The sequence below is a fragment of the Scyliorhinus torazame genome, chromosome 4 (assembly GCF_047496885.1).
Source record: "Scyliorhinus torazame isolate Kashiwa2021f chromosome 4, sScyTor2.1, whole genome shotgun sequence".
Classification (NCBI taxonomy): Eukaryota; Metazoa; Chordata; class Chondrichthyes; order Carcharhiniformes; family Scyliorhinidae; genus Scyliorhinus; species Scyliorhinus torazame.
The window spans coordinates 312,004,877-312,019,307 of record NC_092710.1 but is presented as its reverse complement, the minus strand read 5'-3'; the positions used below and the strand labels follow the sequence as shown (position 1 = coordinate 312,019,307).

The following is a 14,431-nucleotide window of genomic DNA, read 5'->3' as shown; positions in this document are numbered from 1 at the left end:
CAACCTGTTGGCTAGTGGGCGAATGTCATCCTTGCTGCCTCGAGAATTGGGTCTATTTCTTAATGCTTTGCGATCTCAATTAGTAATTGCAATCATTCGTCAACAGAGGGCGGTGCAAGCAAGCATATCAGCCGAACACACAAGCAAGCTTCGTCCTCATCCAACAAGAATAGATGTGCATACACAAAGGGGTGAGACGAATATTTGTGTGTACTGAAATTGGTGCAAAAGTCTTTTTTCTTTTGTGGTCATTTGCCATAGTGAAGGAATTCCTCCGTCCTGCAACTTATCGGAGACTGCGTTTCCTCGTTAGGAAGGTAGGGATTAGGAGAGAAAAGAGCCATCGTTTCGAGTCCAGATGACCCTTTGTCAAAGTTCAAAGCTCAAATAGGCAATCCAGCCCTTCAAGCCTGCTCCACCATTCAATCAGATCATGGCTGATCTCTTCCTGGTCTCAAAGCCACCTCCCTACCTGTTTGAGACTCACCAGCCGGGCAAACATCCGACCCACAACCATCACACCCAGTAAGAATTTTTTAAATTTCAATGAGGTCACCTCTCGAAACTCGGGTCCAGTTTTCCCCAAACTCTCCTCACAAAACAATCCTGCCATCCCTGGGATTAGTCTGGTGAGCCTCCGTGGCAATCCCTCTCGGGCACGAGTATCCCTCCTTGGATACAAAGACCAAAACTGCATGCAATATTCCAGGCGAGGTCTCACCAAGGCCCGAATAAATTGCAGCAAGACAGCTTTACTCCTGGACTCAAATTCCCTTGCGATGAAGGCCAACATACCATTTACCTTTGTAATTCTCTGCAACACCTGCATGCTAGTTTTTAAGTGACTCATGAACAAAAACATCCAGTTTCCTCTGGACATCAACTCTTCCCAACCTCCTCCCGTTTAATAAATACTCTTCCTTCCTGGTTTTCTTTACCAAATCGGATAACTTCACACTTATTCACATCATATTTCACCTGCCATGTTCTTGCCCACTCACTTAGCCTGTCCAAATCTCTTTGAAGCCTCCTTGCGTCATCCGCACAACTTGCATTTCCACCACCGAGGAGAAAATGCAGGGAAATCTCAGCAGGTCTGGCAGCATCTGTAGGGAGAGAAAAGAGAGCTAACGTTTCGAATCAAAATGACCCTTTGTCAAAGCTCTGACAAAAGCTTTAAGCTTTGACAAAGAGTCCTCGGACTCGAAACGTTCGCTCTTTTCTCTCCCTACAGATGCTGCCAGACCTGCTGAGATTTCCCAGCATTTTCTCTTTGGTTTCAGATTCCAGCATCCGCAGTAATTTGCTTTTATTTTTTTTACATTTCCACCTAGTTTTGTGTCAACAGAAAATTTGGAAATATTACATTTGGTCAACACACCCAAATCATTTAGGGAGGCACAGAAGTGTAGGGGCAACATCACTGGACTGGTAATCCAGAGGCCAGACTAGTGATCTGGGGGACACAGGTTCAAAACCCACCACGGGATATAAAGCAAGCCATATGAAACCATTATCAATTGTCATGAAAATACATTTGCTTCACTACATGGCCTGTCCTACAGGAGCATGTCCACAGCAATGTACCGGGCTCTGAGCTGCCCTCGGTTTCAAGGCCCATTAGAGATGGCCAATAAATGCTGGGCCTTGCCAGCGATGCCCAGGCCAGATCCTGTGAATGATTAAAAAATAAATAGATTGTGAACAGCTATGGCCCCAGCACTGATCCTCGCAGTAACCTACTAATAGCAGCCTGCCATCTGGAGAATGACCTATTTATTCCCACTGTCTATTAACCAATTGTCAACTCATGCCAGTTACCTCCAACTTCAACTGCTCCAAATTTCCTTTTTAACCTGCTGTGTGGGAACTGATCAAAAGCCTTCTGAAAATCTGACCGCTGGTCCTCCCTTACCTATGCTACAGGTAACAGGTTTGTCAAACATTATTTCCCTTTCATAAATCCACGTTGACTCCCCAATTCCAAGTGTTCGGTTTTCACAGCCTTCATAATAAATTCTAACATTTTTCCTACACGGAGGTCAAACTAACAGTTCGTAGTTTTTAGTTTTCTCGCTGCCTCCCTTGTTAAATCTCTCTCCTTTCCTTGCTGCTTTCCAGTCTGCACTCTATTTCATCTGGTCCAGAGGATCCCTTAACCTTCAATCCAATTAATCTTTTGAGTGCCACCTCTTTATTAACACTCATTTCTTTCAGATCTTTATTTTTACAGGTCCCTTGGTTCCCTTGTACCATTGGGAGATTTTTTGCGTCTTCCTCTGTGAAGACAGACACAAAGAAATTGTTTAGTTTCTCCGCTAATTCCCTATTCTCCATTATAAATCCTCCTGTCTCGGTCGGTCATGGATACACATTTGTCTTTGCCAATCTTTTCCTTTTCTCATACTTGGAAAAACCTTTCCAGTCCACCTTTACGTTTCTCACTAGCTTACATTCGTATTCTCTTTTCCAGTCACCAGTTTCTTGGTCCGCATTTGCTGGATTCATACTCCTCCCAATCCTCAGGCTTACCACTCTTGCTGGCAATCTGAGAAGCCACTTCTTTTGATCAAATGGGGCTGTTTAGCACAGGGCTAAATCGCTGGCTTTGAAAGCAGGCCAGCAGCACGGTTCAATTCCCGTGTCAGCCTCCTCGAACAGGCGGCGGAATGTGGCGACTCGGGGCTTTTCACAGTAACTTCACTTGAAGCCTACTTGTGACAATAAGCGATTTTCATTTCATTTCACTTTTTCATTAAAAACTTAGTTTGTTCATAATTGATTCGCCTTTCCGGTTGGGTTTTTTGTGTCCAAGAGGGGTGCAGGTTTGTTGTAGAAATACCAGCCCCCCTGCCTGCTGTCAAATCTTTTAATTCATTTTCCTGATCCACCATAACCAACGTTCCCCTCATTCCGTCATAGTTTCCTTTGTTCAGATATAAGATCCTAGTTTCAGAATGAACTATATCACTTTCATACCTAATGTAAAATTCTATCATATTATGAATAAAGAACAAAACAGCACAGGAACAGGCCCTTCGGCCCTCCAAGTCTGTACCGATCATGGTACCACTCTTGGCCCCACTCTTGGCCAAAAGTGCCCTAGACTTCTATATCCATGTATTTGTCGAGATGCCTTTTGGACGGCGTTAATGTATCTGCTTCCACAACCTCCCCATCATATAATTCTATCATATGAACAATCCAGTGTGTTCTGAGAATTATATTGCCTATTTAAGATTATCAGTCAGGCTTGAAATAATTGTATTTATTTATTTACTAGAAGCTAGATATATTCATATGGTGGGACTTGTCCTCTTGCAGGCAAGAACATAGGTAGGCATTGGGCACGATTCACCCAAAAAGTGTCAGTTTGGGCGAGTTTGGTGGGGTGTTTCCCACCGGCTTTTTGGGTGAGATCCAGACCTGGATTCACCCATACGTCATTTGTTTGGGCTTTGGGAAGTCTCTCAATGGTCCAGCCCGCTCCTCAGTGATCAGGGTGCCATGAATTCTCAGTGAGCTGGAGTCCTCGCTCTCCTCTCTCGCCTCCTTCCCTCCTCCTCCCCCTAGACATGTGCATTACTAACCACCACTGCCGCCTGCCCCCCCCTCCCCTTCCCTCGTGTCTAAAAACTCATACTGGTTTACGGGGAGAGGGTGGAGGTGAGGGCTTGGGTGGGGTGCTCTTTCCAGTGCCGGTGCAGACTCAATGGGCCGAATGGCCTCCTTCTGCACTGTAAATTCTAGGATTCCAAGAAAACAGGGAATGTTGGAAGAATTCAGTAGGTCTGCCAGCATCTGTGTTAAGAACGTTTAAGAGGTTTTTCTTATTCGTTCATGAGATGTGGGTGTAACTGGCTGGGCCATCATCTGTTGCCCATCCCCGAGGGCATTTAAGAGTCAACCACATTTCTTGTTGGTCTGGAGTCATATGTAGGCCAGACCAGGTAAGGATGGCAGATTTCCTTCTCTAAAGTACATCAGTGAACCAGTTGGGTTTTTACAACAATTGGCAATGGTTTCATGGTCGTCATTAGACTTTTAATTCCAGATTTTTTAATTATTGAATTCAAGTCCACCCTGGTGGGATTCGAACCCTTGTACCCAGAGCACTACCCTGAGTCTCTGGATTAAAAGTCCAGTGACCATACCATTACTCCACTGCCTCCTCTCGAAGTATTTAGATGTCCACTTGCAATGAAAAGGCATACCAGGCTGTGGGCCAAGTGCTGCCAAATGGATTAGAATAGTTTGCTTTTGACGGGCGTAGCCACGATGAACCAAAGGGCCTTTGCTGTGCTGATGACCTCCATGACTCTTCTTAACATGGACATTATTGCTCATTTCAAACAATCTGGGCCCACATCTGTGAAGATGGCCAGTGCTCAAGAGTGCTCACGAACACAACGTTAGCTTTATTTTTAAACATTGCGGCCACATTTGGGATCTTCCTTTCCCAAATATAGTTCAACACTAAACCCCTTTTCTTCCACTAAATTCAGCCCACATGTTAATCCATACGACAGCAGACGTTTCCAGCTCAGTGGGGGTGGGTGGGGTGGGGTGGGGGGGGGGGGGGGGAGGAACGGGACACTAAATTCCACTCCCTCCCTATTCCACTGTAACTTCACTTCAACCTCCAATTCAACTTTTTCTTAAATGGCCTTTGCATCTACCACTCCTTGCTGCAAAGCATTCCTTACGCCAGTAGGCTGTTGTGCAAAGCGGAGTTTCTCTGGGGCCATGAAGGTGGGGCAAAAGGGGTCATCTTTTTCTGAGACACTAAAACTTCTTACATCGATATTAATTTAAAATAATCAATAGCAACGTAAACAGCGGCTGCGTCCTGCCAGAATCGGGGGCAGGACACGGCCGGTATATCCCGGGAGAGGCGTCCCCCTAGATTCCCCACTTAGCCATGCTGACTCCGGATCGATCGGCCACTCGGCATTTATCGCCGAGGAGACCCCAGCCGGGGGCTGTTCGGTAGTAGTTAGTGACCCAGGGCACCTTGGAACTGCCATCCTGGCACCCTGGTAGTGCCACCAAGGTGCCAGCCTGGCACTGCCCAGGTGCAATGCTGACATTGTGCACAACCGGGGATCAGGCCCAGGGGTCAAGAGTTCGGGGCGCAGTTTAGAAATGGCATCCCGATCACTTTTGGAGCTCCCCAGTGCAAGAAATGATGCTGGGTGCGGCCTCGGGAGTGCATAACCTGCTGGGTCACGAAAACAAGACAGAGATAGCGCCGGAAACGACCCCGCCAATGCCACCCAGAACGGACCCAGTTTTATTTTGGTTAGATCGCGCCCAAAGTCCTTCTTTTTAAAACCACAATTTCATTTGCACTTATGGTGACTTTTTGCCATGCACGCATGAGCCAGTCTGGTTGTCTACATCATAGGAGGCCATCTGAGAGAACAGGCTGGAATCCTCACCTCACCACAAAACCAGACTGAAAGGTACTGAAATGCACCCAGCAGGGCAACATATGTATAAAAAGAACGGAAGAGAAGGGAACTGGATGAATTCGGTTCGTAGAGTTCTGGACAAAGAAAAACCCATGTTACGCCATATCCTGTGACCACAGCAAGCGTGATATTTAAAATAATATAAAATCGGGATGCAACATAGTTTCAAACCACAAGAGGATGAATTCTTGCGAGGTACAAGCTTTGCAATTTCTGATGGATCTCCTACTTGTCAGCACTTAGATACATTTCATATAAACAAACATTGGTCAGATATATCACTCACTCAGAGGGTTCTCAAATCTGTGAATTTTTTTTTTTAAATTTAGAGTACCCAATTATTTTTCTTTTTCCAATTACAGGGCAATTTAGCGTGGCCAATTCACCTACCCTGCACATCTTTGGGTTGTGGGGGTGAGACCCACACAGGCACGGGGAGAATGTGCAAACTCCACACAGACAGTGACCCGGGACCGGGGTTGGGATCGAACCCGGGTCCTCGGCGCAGTGAGGCAGCAGTGCTAACCACTGCATCACTGTGCCGCCAAAAATCTGTGAATTAAATAAAAGGATAATGAGCAGAGAGTAAAGCACCGATTCACATTTCTTAACACCCTACAGGCAGTGCTCACAGCTGAAATGAGATTCATTCAAAAGTTTTTGAACATAAAAATATGGTACCTATAGGTTTGTCCCAACATACTGCAACAAGACAATATAAAGAGGATGTTGTCTTTCATGGAATGTGGACATCGCTGGTGAAGCTACCATTTGTTGCCCATCCCTAATTTCCCTCGAGCCGAGTGATTTGCTAGGCCATTGCAGAGGGCCGTTCAGGGTCACCCACATTGCTGTGGGCCTGGAGGCACATGCAGGCCAGATCAGATAAGGATGGCAGATTTTTTACAACAATTGATGATACGGAGACTAGCTTTATATTGCAGATTTATTAATGAGATTTGAAATCCATCGGCTGCCATGGTGGAATTTGAACCATGCCCCCAGAGCATTAGCTTGGGCCTCTGGGATTACTAGTCCTGTGACATCACCACTACGCCACTGTCTCCCCATAGCATCCCCAGACATGGTACAGAAACATTAGAATTGAAAATATACAAACCTAGCAACTGTCCACTGACAACCAGCTGAGCAAATACAGCGGCATAGTTTCCTTTCATTGCATTCCCAATGTACATCTTCTCAGCATCTTCACACGGAGTATGAATAATAAATTCCTGCGAAGTGTAAAAAATAATTTTGCTGTGAATTTTCGTCTCTTCTTCCCCAATGTCATGAGTGCCCAGCTAGCCAGTGTAGGTTTGCTGGGTTTACTGCTATCTTGCATCATTAATTATCACTCCAAGAAGGCGAATTCATCACAGCCCCTCTTGCACACAAATGCAATCTTCCCACTGGGATCTCTGGTCAGTGATCAGGAGTAGCAGTGTTGGCTAATACAAACGCGAATTATAGCACCCAACTCTCATTCCGGGGTAAGACCGTCAAGTATCTGCGGTTGTTGCTCTGTTCTGTGATGCAGTGAGACTAATTAATTTCTTTCTAATAAACTTTTTATTTTTATTTTTTTATTTTTTAATAAACTATTTTGCTGCAAGCCAGTAAATTGCTGGAAGTAATTGTGGCCACTGCACAATGGCTGTAATCCTATCTGTGCGGAGTCTGCACGTTCTCCCAGTGTGTGCGTGGGTTTCCTCCGGGTGCTCCGGTTTCCTCCCACAGTCCAAAGATGAGCAGGTTAGGTGGATTGGCCATGATAAATTGCCCTTAGTGTCCAATATTGCCCTCAGTGTTGGGTGGGGTTACTGGGTTATGGGGATAGGGTAGTGGTGTTGACCTTGGGTAGGGTGCTCTTTCCAAGAGCCGGTGCAGACTCGATGGGCCAAATGGCCTCCTGCACTGTAAATTCTATGATTACGGGTGCCTACTGCTGCCAATAAAATCAAGCACTATTTGACAACCTCTCCTAGGCAAGCTCAACTCAGCAGGGTGGGAGGCACAGCCGGTTTTGGAGGGGGGGGGAAATCATTTTTGAACGGTGTAGAACATCACAGTGAGCATAAATACTTCAAATGTAACTCACTCAATTATAAGATCGGATTTCTGGTATAGGAGATTATGCCGTGATTGCATTCATAAAATGGTTGAATTTTCACACATGATACTTTATCCTATAGCTTCTACATCACTGCTTTTCCTGTAGTTTCTACATCACTTCAGCAGGAACGGTTCAAAAACCTAAATATATCGCTCACCAATTTGGGCATTTTTATTAGAAAGAATCATAGGTACAGTTGCTTGGCAGTGCAGAACTTGAGTGCTGCTGAACAAAAGCAAGTGCTGCCCGATCGCAGAATCACATCTAATGTCAGACTTGTTCTGAGCTTCGCAAGCATGGGTTATCGGAGTACAGTCTTATTGGAAACAGCCAAAGGGACATGCTGTTTGATATGTCTCCATACATGGCAGATTCTATGGCTTATGTACCAGGCATTGCACCGGTACTGAAATTCATATATCACATTACTCATTCATAGACAGGGAGATGTCCTCTGCAGGCAAAAATATTGCACCGTTTTTGAACAACGCAAGTATGGGGAACAATAACACCCTGGCGCTTTCGCCATGGCACCATCTCAACCAAAGCTGACTTGCTAACCAATCAGCACCCCTATTCCGCTGCAGAAATAAATTGTTTTTCACTTGCAAATTTGGCATTAATAATAATAATCTTTATTGTCGCAAGTAGGCTTACATTAACACTGCAATGAAGTTACTGTGAAAATCCCCTAGTCACCACACTCCCTGTTTGGGTACAGGGAGAATTCAGAATGTTCAATTCACCTAACAGCACGTATTTCGGGACTTGTCGGAGTAAACCGGAGCACCAGGAGGAAACCCACGCAGACACGGGGAGAACGTGCAGACTCCACATAGACAGTGACCCAAGCTGGGAATCGAACCCATGTCCCTGGCGCTGTTAAGCAATTGTGCTACCCACTGTGCTCCTGTACCACCCTTGCATCCATCCTGATGAGTGCAAGATGAAAAGCTTCAACAGCATATCTTTTTTCTCAGCATTAATCATAGATATAATACATACACTTTGTATCTTTTATTATTCATGCATGGGTGCGAGCATTTCAAGCTAGGCCAACATTCATTGCCCATCCCCAATTGCCCTCAAGAAGGTGGTTGTGAGCTGCCTTCTTAAACCGTCAAAGTCCATGTGGTGTAGGAACACCCACAGTGCCGAGATGTTTAACACAACTGAGTGACTTGCTGGACCATTTCAGAGGACATTTAAGAGTCAACCACATTTGCTGTGGCCCTGGAGCCACATATAGGCCAGATCTAGTCAGGATGGCAGATTTCCTGCCCTAAAGGGCATTAATGAACTGGATGGGTTTTTAACCTCAATTATTTCATGAACATTAGACCTTTTAATGACAAATATTTTCAAACCATCCGAACCTGCGAGTCCAGAACATTATCTTGGGTCTCTTGATTGCCAGTCTAATGGCAATAGCACCATGCCGCAGCCAATATCAATCTGCTTTCGAGAATGAAGGTTCCAAAAGCATTAAACACATTAATTGTCTATCTAAACAAACCCAGCATCATTCAATTGATTACCTGTGTTGTGGGATCATATGTTGCTCTGGTCTGGATGCCTCTTACATTACTACCATGTCCACGTTCTGTCATTGCAAACATTCCAGTAAATTTTAAGTCCTACAATTTGATCAGGGAGAAACAAAGGCATGTCATGAATACACAGCTGTATTCGTCTTCCACTGTTTTTTTGTTCTGCTTCAAACATTACCTACAATAAACTGCAGAGAAAATGATTTTCTTCTCTGCTAACTCAGGAGGCAAGTACTCATCATGTATTATGGCTGTGGTACCTCGTCTGTATTGCTAACAAGTATCAATTGTAAAATTCTCTTCTGCATGTTTAAATCTCTTCATGGCCCTGCTGTACCCCTATTTTAAACCCCAAACCCATGGTCCTTTTGTGCCCCCCCCACCGGTCTCCAATTGGTTGCCATGCTTTCAGTCAACTGGGGTGCACATTCTACTCAGTTCTACATAGGCAAGGGTCATACCCACTCAGCCAAGTTGGCACTATGTAAACTCAAGGCGTACCTTTGATACGCTGCTCCTTCAAGCAATTCTTGAATTGCGGCATGGTGGCTAGCACTGCTGCCTCACAGCGCCAGGGACCCGGGTTCAAGTCCAGCCTCGGATCACTGTCTGTGCAGAGTTTGTACATTCTCCCTGTGTCTACGTGGGTTTCCTCCCGGTGTTCCAGTCTCCTCCCACAGTTCAAAGATGTGCAGGTTTAGGTGGGATGATGGGGAGTGGACCTAGGTGAGGTGCTCGTTCAGAGGGCCGGTGCATACCCGATGCACTGTAGGAATTCTATGGTTCTAATTCTTCACAATGTAAACTGAAAAATGTGCCTGTTTTGTGTAAATTAATGATCAAAACTTGCAAATAAGGTGATCCACAAAGTGAAAAAATTGTAACAGGTCAGCAGCTGTTGTGCAATTCCCAACTTTAACTCTCTCGTGTTAGTTTAAGCAAAAGAACAGATAGCTTAGAAAGGAAAGCAAACTTTAGCTGTACTCATGATAAGGATGGAAGAGGTAAAGAAGAAAAATATGGTTTGGCAGAAATATGTGCAATTATGTCATGGCCCCGCTGTTATAACCTGCCCGCTTACCATTGGCTGGGGACTAATGACAATCCCACAATCCTGTGGGAGTATGAGCTTCCCAATGAGGGGTAGGCGGAGAAATCATTAGCAGACTCTCTGTATCACAAAACTGGCGACGAGGGTAAAATTAATAGCTGTCTGCACTGCTGAAGCCAGCTCCCTGGATTTTTGTTGGATACAGGTTGGAAGTTGTTTTCTATTATACCATGCCTCTGTCCGGACGTTTGGATGTTTTTGATGCTGCGCTGGAAAGCTGGAACCAGTACGCACACTGGATGTGTTACTATTTCCGGGCAAACAATATCACCGAAAACGAGCGCCAGGTGGTCATATTGCTCACCGCTTGTGCGGCCCACGTAAGTTTGGGGTGATTAGGAGCCTTACATACCCAGCTGTGCTGGACACCAAAACGTTTGATGAACTTGTGAATATAGTGGGGCAACATTTTAACCCAACCCCCTCCACGATAGTCCAAAGTTACCAGTTTAATACCGCTGAGAGGACCCCAGGAGAATCCCTTGCCGACTTTCTATCCAGGCTACGCAGGATTGCGGAGTACTGTGACTATGGTGTGACCTTGTCAGAAATGTTAAACGACCGTTTGGTTTGCGATATTAACAATGCGGCCACCCAGAGAAAGTTGTTAGCCGAGCCAACATTGACTTTTCAACAGGCCATTCAAATAGTATTGTCCTGAGAGAGCGCAGAACGAGGAATGCAGGAGCTACAGGGAATGGAGATGCGTGCCTTGGGGCGCAACCCCGTCCGTCCGAAAATGTCCCCCCGCACTCCTGCGGTACCTTGGGCGAGGCAACGTCCGTATCGACCCCAGTGGCCGTCGGACATTCCTCCACGAAGAGAGCCTTCTCCAGAACCAATGGATGAGGAGCTATGTCCGTGTCAGACTTGTAGGCGCCGACCCTGTCGTGGACGCCGGGGCCGTCGTTCCGTCCGAAACTGGGACAAGCCCAGGGGCCGTACCTTCCATGTGGATGAACCTGCTGCGACTACTCCGGAGGACGTGGAGACAGAGGACGACTGCCTGCAGCTGCATTGTGTGGCAGCTCCCCGTGTGGCAACCATTAAAGGTGACAGTACGGGTCAATGGTCACCCGCTTGAGATGGAGTTGGACACTGTCGCAGCGGTCTCCGTGATCGCCCAGAGGACATTCGACCGCATCAAGCAGGATATACAGACCCTTACATTAACCGACACACACGCCCGGTTGGCCACCTCCACTGGGGAACCATTGGACATTGCAGGAACTACGATGACCCCTGTTGTTTATTGACGCCAGGAGGGGCGTTTCCCACTTATCGTGGTGCGCGGCCATGGGCCCAGCCTGTTGGGTCAGCACTGGTCGCGCCATTTGCGGTTGCAGTGGAAGCACATCCTCCAAACAGTTTCTGGAGGGTTGACTGAGGTGCTAGGATGATACCCAGATGTATTCCAGCCTGGTTTGGGGAAAATAAAAGGGGCCGTAGCCCGTATCCAAGTCGAACCAGGAGCCACACCGCGCTATTTCCAGGGGCGCCCGGTGCCTTACGCCTTGCTCGAGAAGGTAGAAGGGAGCTCACTCGTTTGGAGACTTTGGGTATTATCAGGCCCGTTTGTTTTGCTGACTGGGCAGCACCAATTGTACCTGTAATTAAGCCAGATGCCACAGTTCACTTGTGCGGCGACTATAAACTTACAGTGAATACGGCTTCCCGACTCGACCGATATCCAATGCCTCGCATAGAGGATCTCTACGCGAAGCTTGCATGCAGACTCTCGTTCACAAAATTAGATATACATGAGTCACGCCTACCTACAGTTGGAGCTGGACCCTGCCTCCCGACCATATGTAACAATTAACACACACCGGGGCCTGTATGAATATACACATTTGCCCTGTGGAGTATCCTCTGCCTGCGCTATTTTTCAATGCGTTATGGAGGGCATTTTGAGAGGTTTACCGCGTGTCGCTGTTTACTTAGATGATGTTTTGATCACAGGGACGTCGGAACAGGAACATTTGGAAAATCTGGAGGCTGTCCTTAGATGCTTTTCAGAGGCTGGAGTCCGTTTACGTCACACAAAGTGCGTATTTCAGGCAAAGGAAGTAGTCTACCTGGGTTATCGGGTGGACCGCCAAGGTTTGCACCCCGTTGCAGAGAAGGTGTGCGCGATTCAACAGGCCCCCGCCCCAGCTGACACTTCGCATCTTCGTTCTTTTCTTGGCCTCGTATTACGGGAAGTTCCTCCCCAATCTGGCAACTACGCTGGCCCCATTGCACCTTCTGCTGAAGAAAAATCACACCTGGGTTTGGGGTCAGCCGCAAGAAACTGCTTTCCGCGGGTAAAACAACAATTGTCGTCGTCTGGGTTACTAACCCACTATGATCCTGGAAAGCTTTTGCTCATCACATGTGATGCATCCCCGTATGGTATTGGGGCCGTCCTGTCCCACAAGATGGAGAACGGGGCCGTGCGGCTGATAGCTTTCGCCTCCCGCACATTAACTGCAGCGGAAAAAAAGTATGCGCAGATCGAGAAGGGGGGCCTGGCAGTGGTCTTTCCGGTGAAAGGTTTCCACCAGTACGTGTATGCCCGCCACTTCACTATCGTGACTGATCATAGGCCTGTGCTGAGACTTTTCAGAGAGGATAAGCCAATACCACCCATTGCTTCCACACAGATCCAGCGCTGGGCTTTGTTGCTCGCTGCATACGAGTATTCTCTGGAGCACAAACCAGGAACGCAGATAGCGAATACCGACGCACTGAGCCGATTGCCTTTATCGACCGGCCCCATGTCGACCCCCACGACCGGTGAGGTGGTTGCAATCCTAAATTTTATGGACACCTTGCCTGTCACGGCATCACAGATCCGTGAGTGGACCCAGACGGAGCCAGTCCTGTCAAAGGTTCGGCACATAGTCCTGTATGGTGGGCAGCATAGACAGCTCCCAGGCGAGTTGCGGGCATTTTCCTCCAAGCTGTCAGAATTCAGCGTGGAAGACGGCATTCTCTTGTGAGGGACATGTGTGATTGTCCCGGAAAAAGGCCAGGAGCTGATACTAAGAGACTTGCACAATGGGCATCCAGGTGTGACCAAAATGAAAATGTTGGCTCGGAGTGATGTCTGGTGGCCAGGCCTCGACACCGACATTGAGAAGGTGGCCCAAAACTGCTCCATTTGCCAGGAGCATCAGAAGCTTCCGCCGGCCGCGCCCCTACATCACTGGGAATGGCCAGGGCGGCCTTGGGCGTGCTTGCATGCGGATTTCGCCAGCCCTTTTCAAGGATCCATGTTCCTTCTATTAATCGACGCCCAGTCGAAATGGCTAGAGGTGCATAAGATGCTAGGCACAATGTCCTGCGCAATAATTGAGAAGATGCGTTTGTCTTTCAGTACGCATGGCCTCCCAGAGGTGCTGGTCACGGATAACGGCACTCCATTCACAAGTGAGGAGTTTGTGAGGTTCATGAAGATGAACGGCATATGCAATATCCGCACTGCCCCTTACCACCCGGCTTCAAATGGGTTGGCGGAGCGTGCAGTGCAGGCATTCAAACGAGGCCTAAAGAAGCAGTCTTCCGGGTCAATGGACACGAGACTGGCTCGCTTTTTGTTTTCGTATAGGACCACCCCCATGTGGTGACTGGGGTAGCTCCCGCAGAACTCCTAATGGGCCGGAGACTTCGCACCTGCCTTAGTATAGTTTTCCCAGACATTGGCGCAAAAGTACACCGCACACAAGAACGGCAGGGACAGGGATTTTCTCGGCATCGGCCGATTCGGCAGTTTGCGCCCGATGACCCAGTGTTCGTTCGGAATTTTGCTGGTGGTGCCCAGTGGGTCCCTGGCATAATCTTTCGCCAAACTGGCCCAGAGACAATGGAAAGTAGTCCTCACAATCTTCCTCTGGTGCCTCACTCAAAGCTGCGCAGGTCGTTACAGAACCGCGTGGAGATAGAGACGCCGAGATGTCGGAGGCAGCAGACTCTGACTCCGAGATGGAGACACAGGACGCATCAGAGGGGGAATCCTCGGTCCCACGGGCCGTGGATGTACAACCGTTACGCCATTCATCATGGAAGCGCCTGTCTCCGTCCTGTTACACGCCGCCCCATCCAGCGCCTCGTGCAAAACGAGTCCGACGCCCTCCTTCGCCAGGGTCTTCAGTGGATTCCTTGGACTTTTGGGGGGGGGGGGGGGATGTTATAACCT

At 47.6% G+C, this 14,431-nt stretch overlaps 1 protein-coding gene across 1 annotated transcript in view; it reads right to left on the bottom strand.

Moving 5' to 3' along the window:
* The window catches only part of acoxl (acyl-CoA oxidase-like), a 667,710-nt gene that overhangs the window by 598,063 nt on the left and 55,216 nt on the right, over nt 1–14,431 (bottom strand). Inside the window, exons 5-6 of the mRNA XM_072500077.1 lie at nt 9,129–9,227; nt 6,595–6,709 (exon numbers count right to left, since the gene is read on the bottom strand). Coding sequence (XP_072356178.1) covers nt 6,595–6,709; nt 9,129–9,227 — 214 coding nt within the window. The remainder of the gene's footprint in view (nt 1–6,594; nt 6,710–9,128; nt 9,228–14,431) is intronic.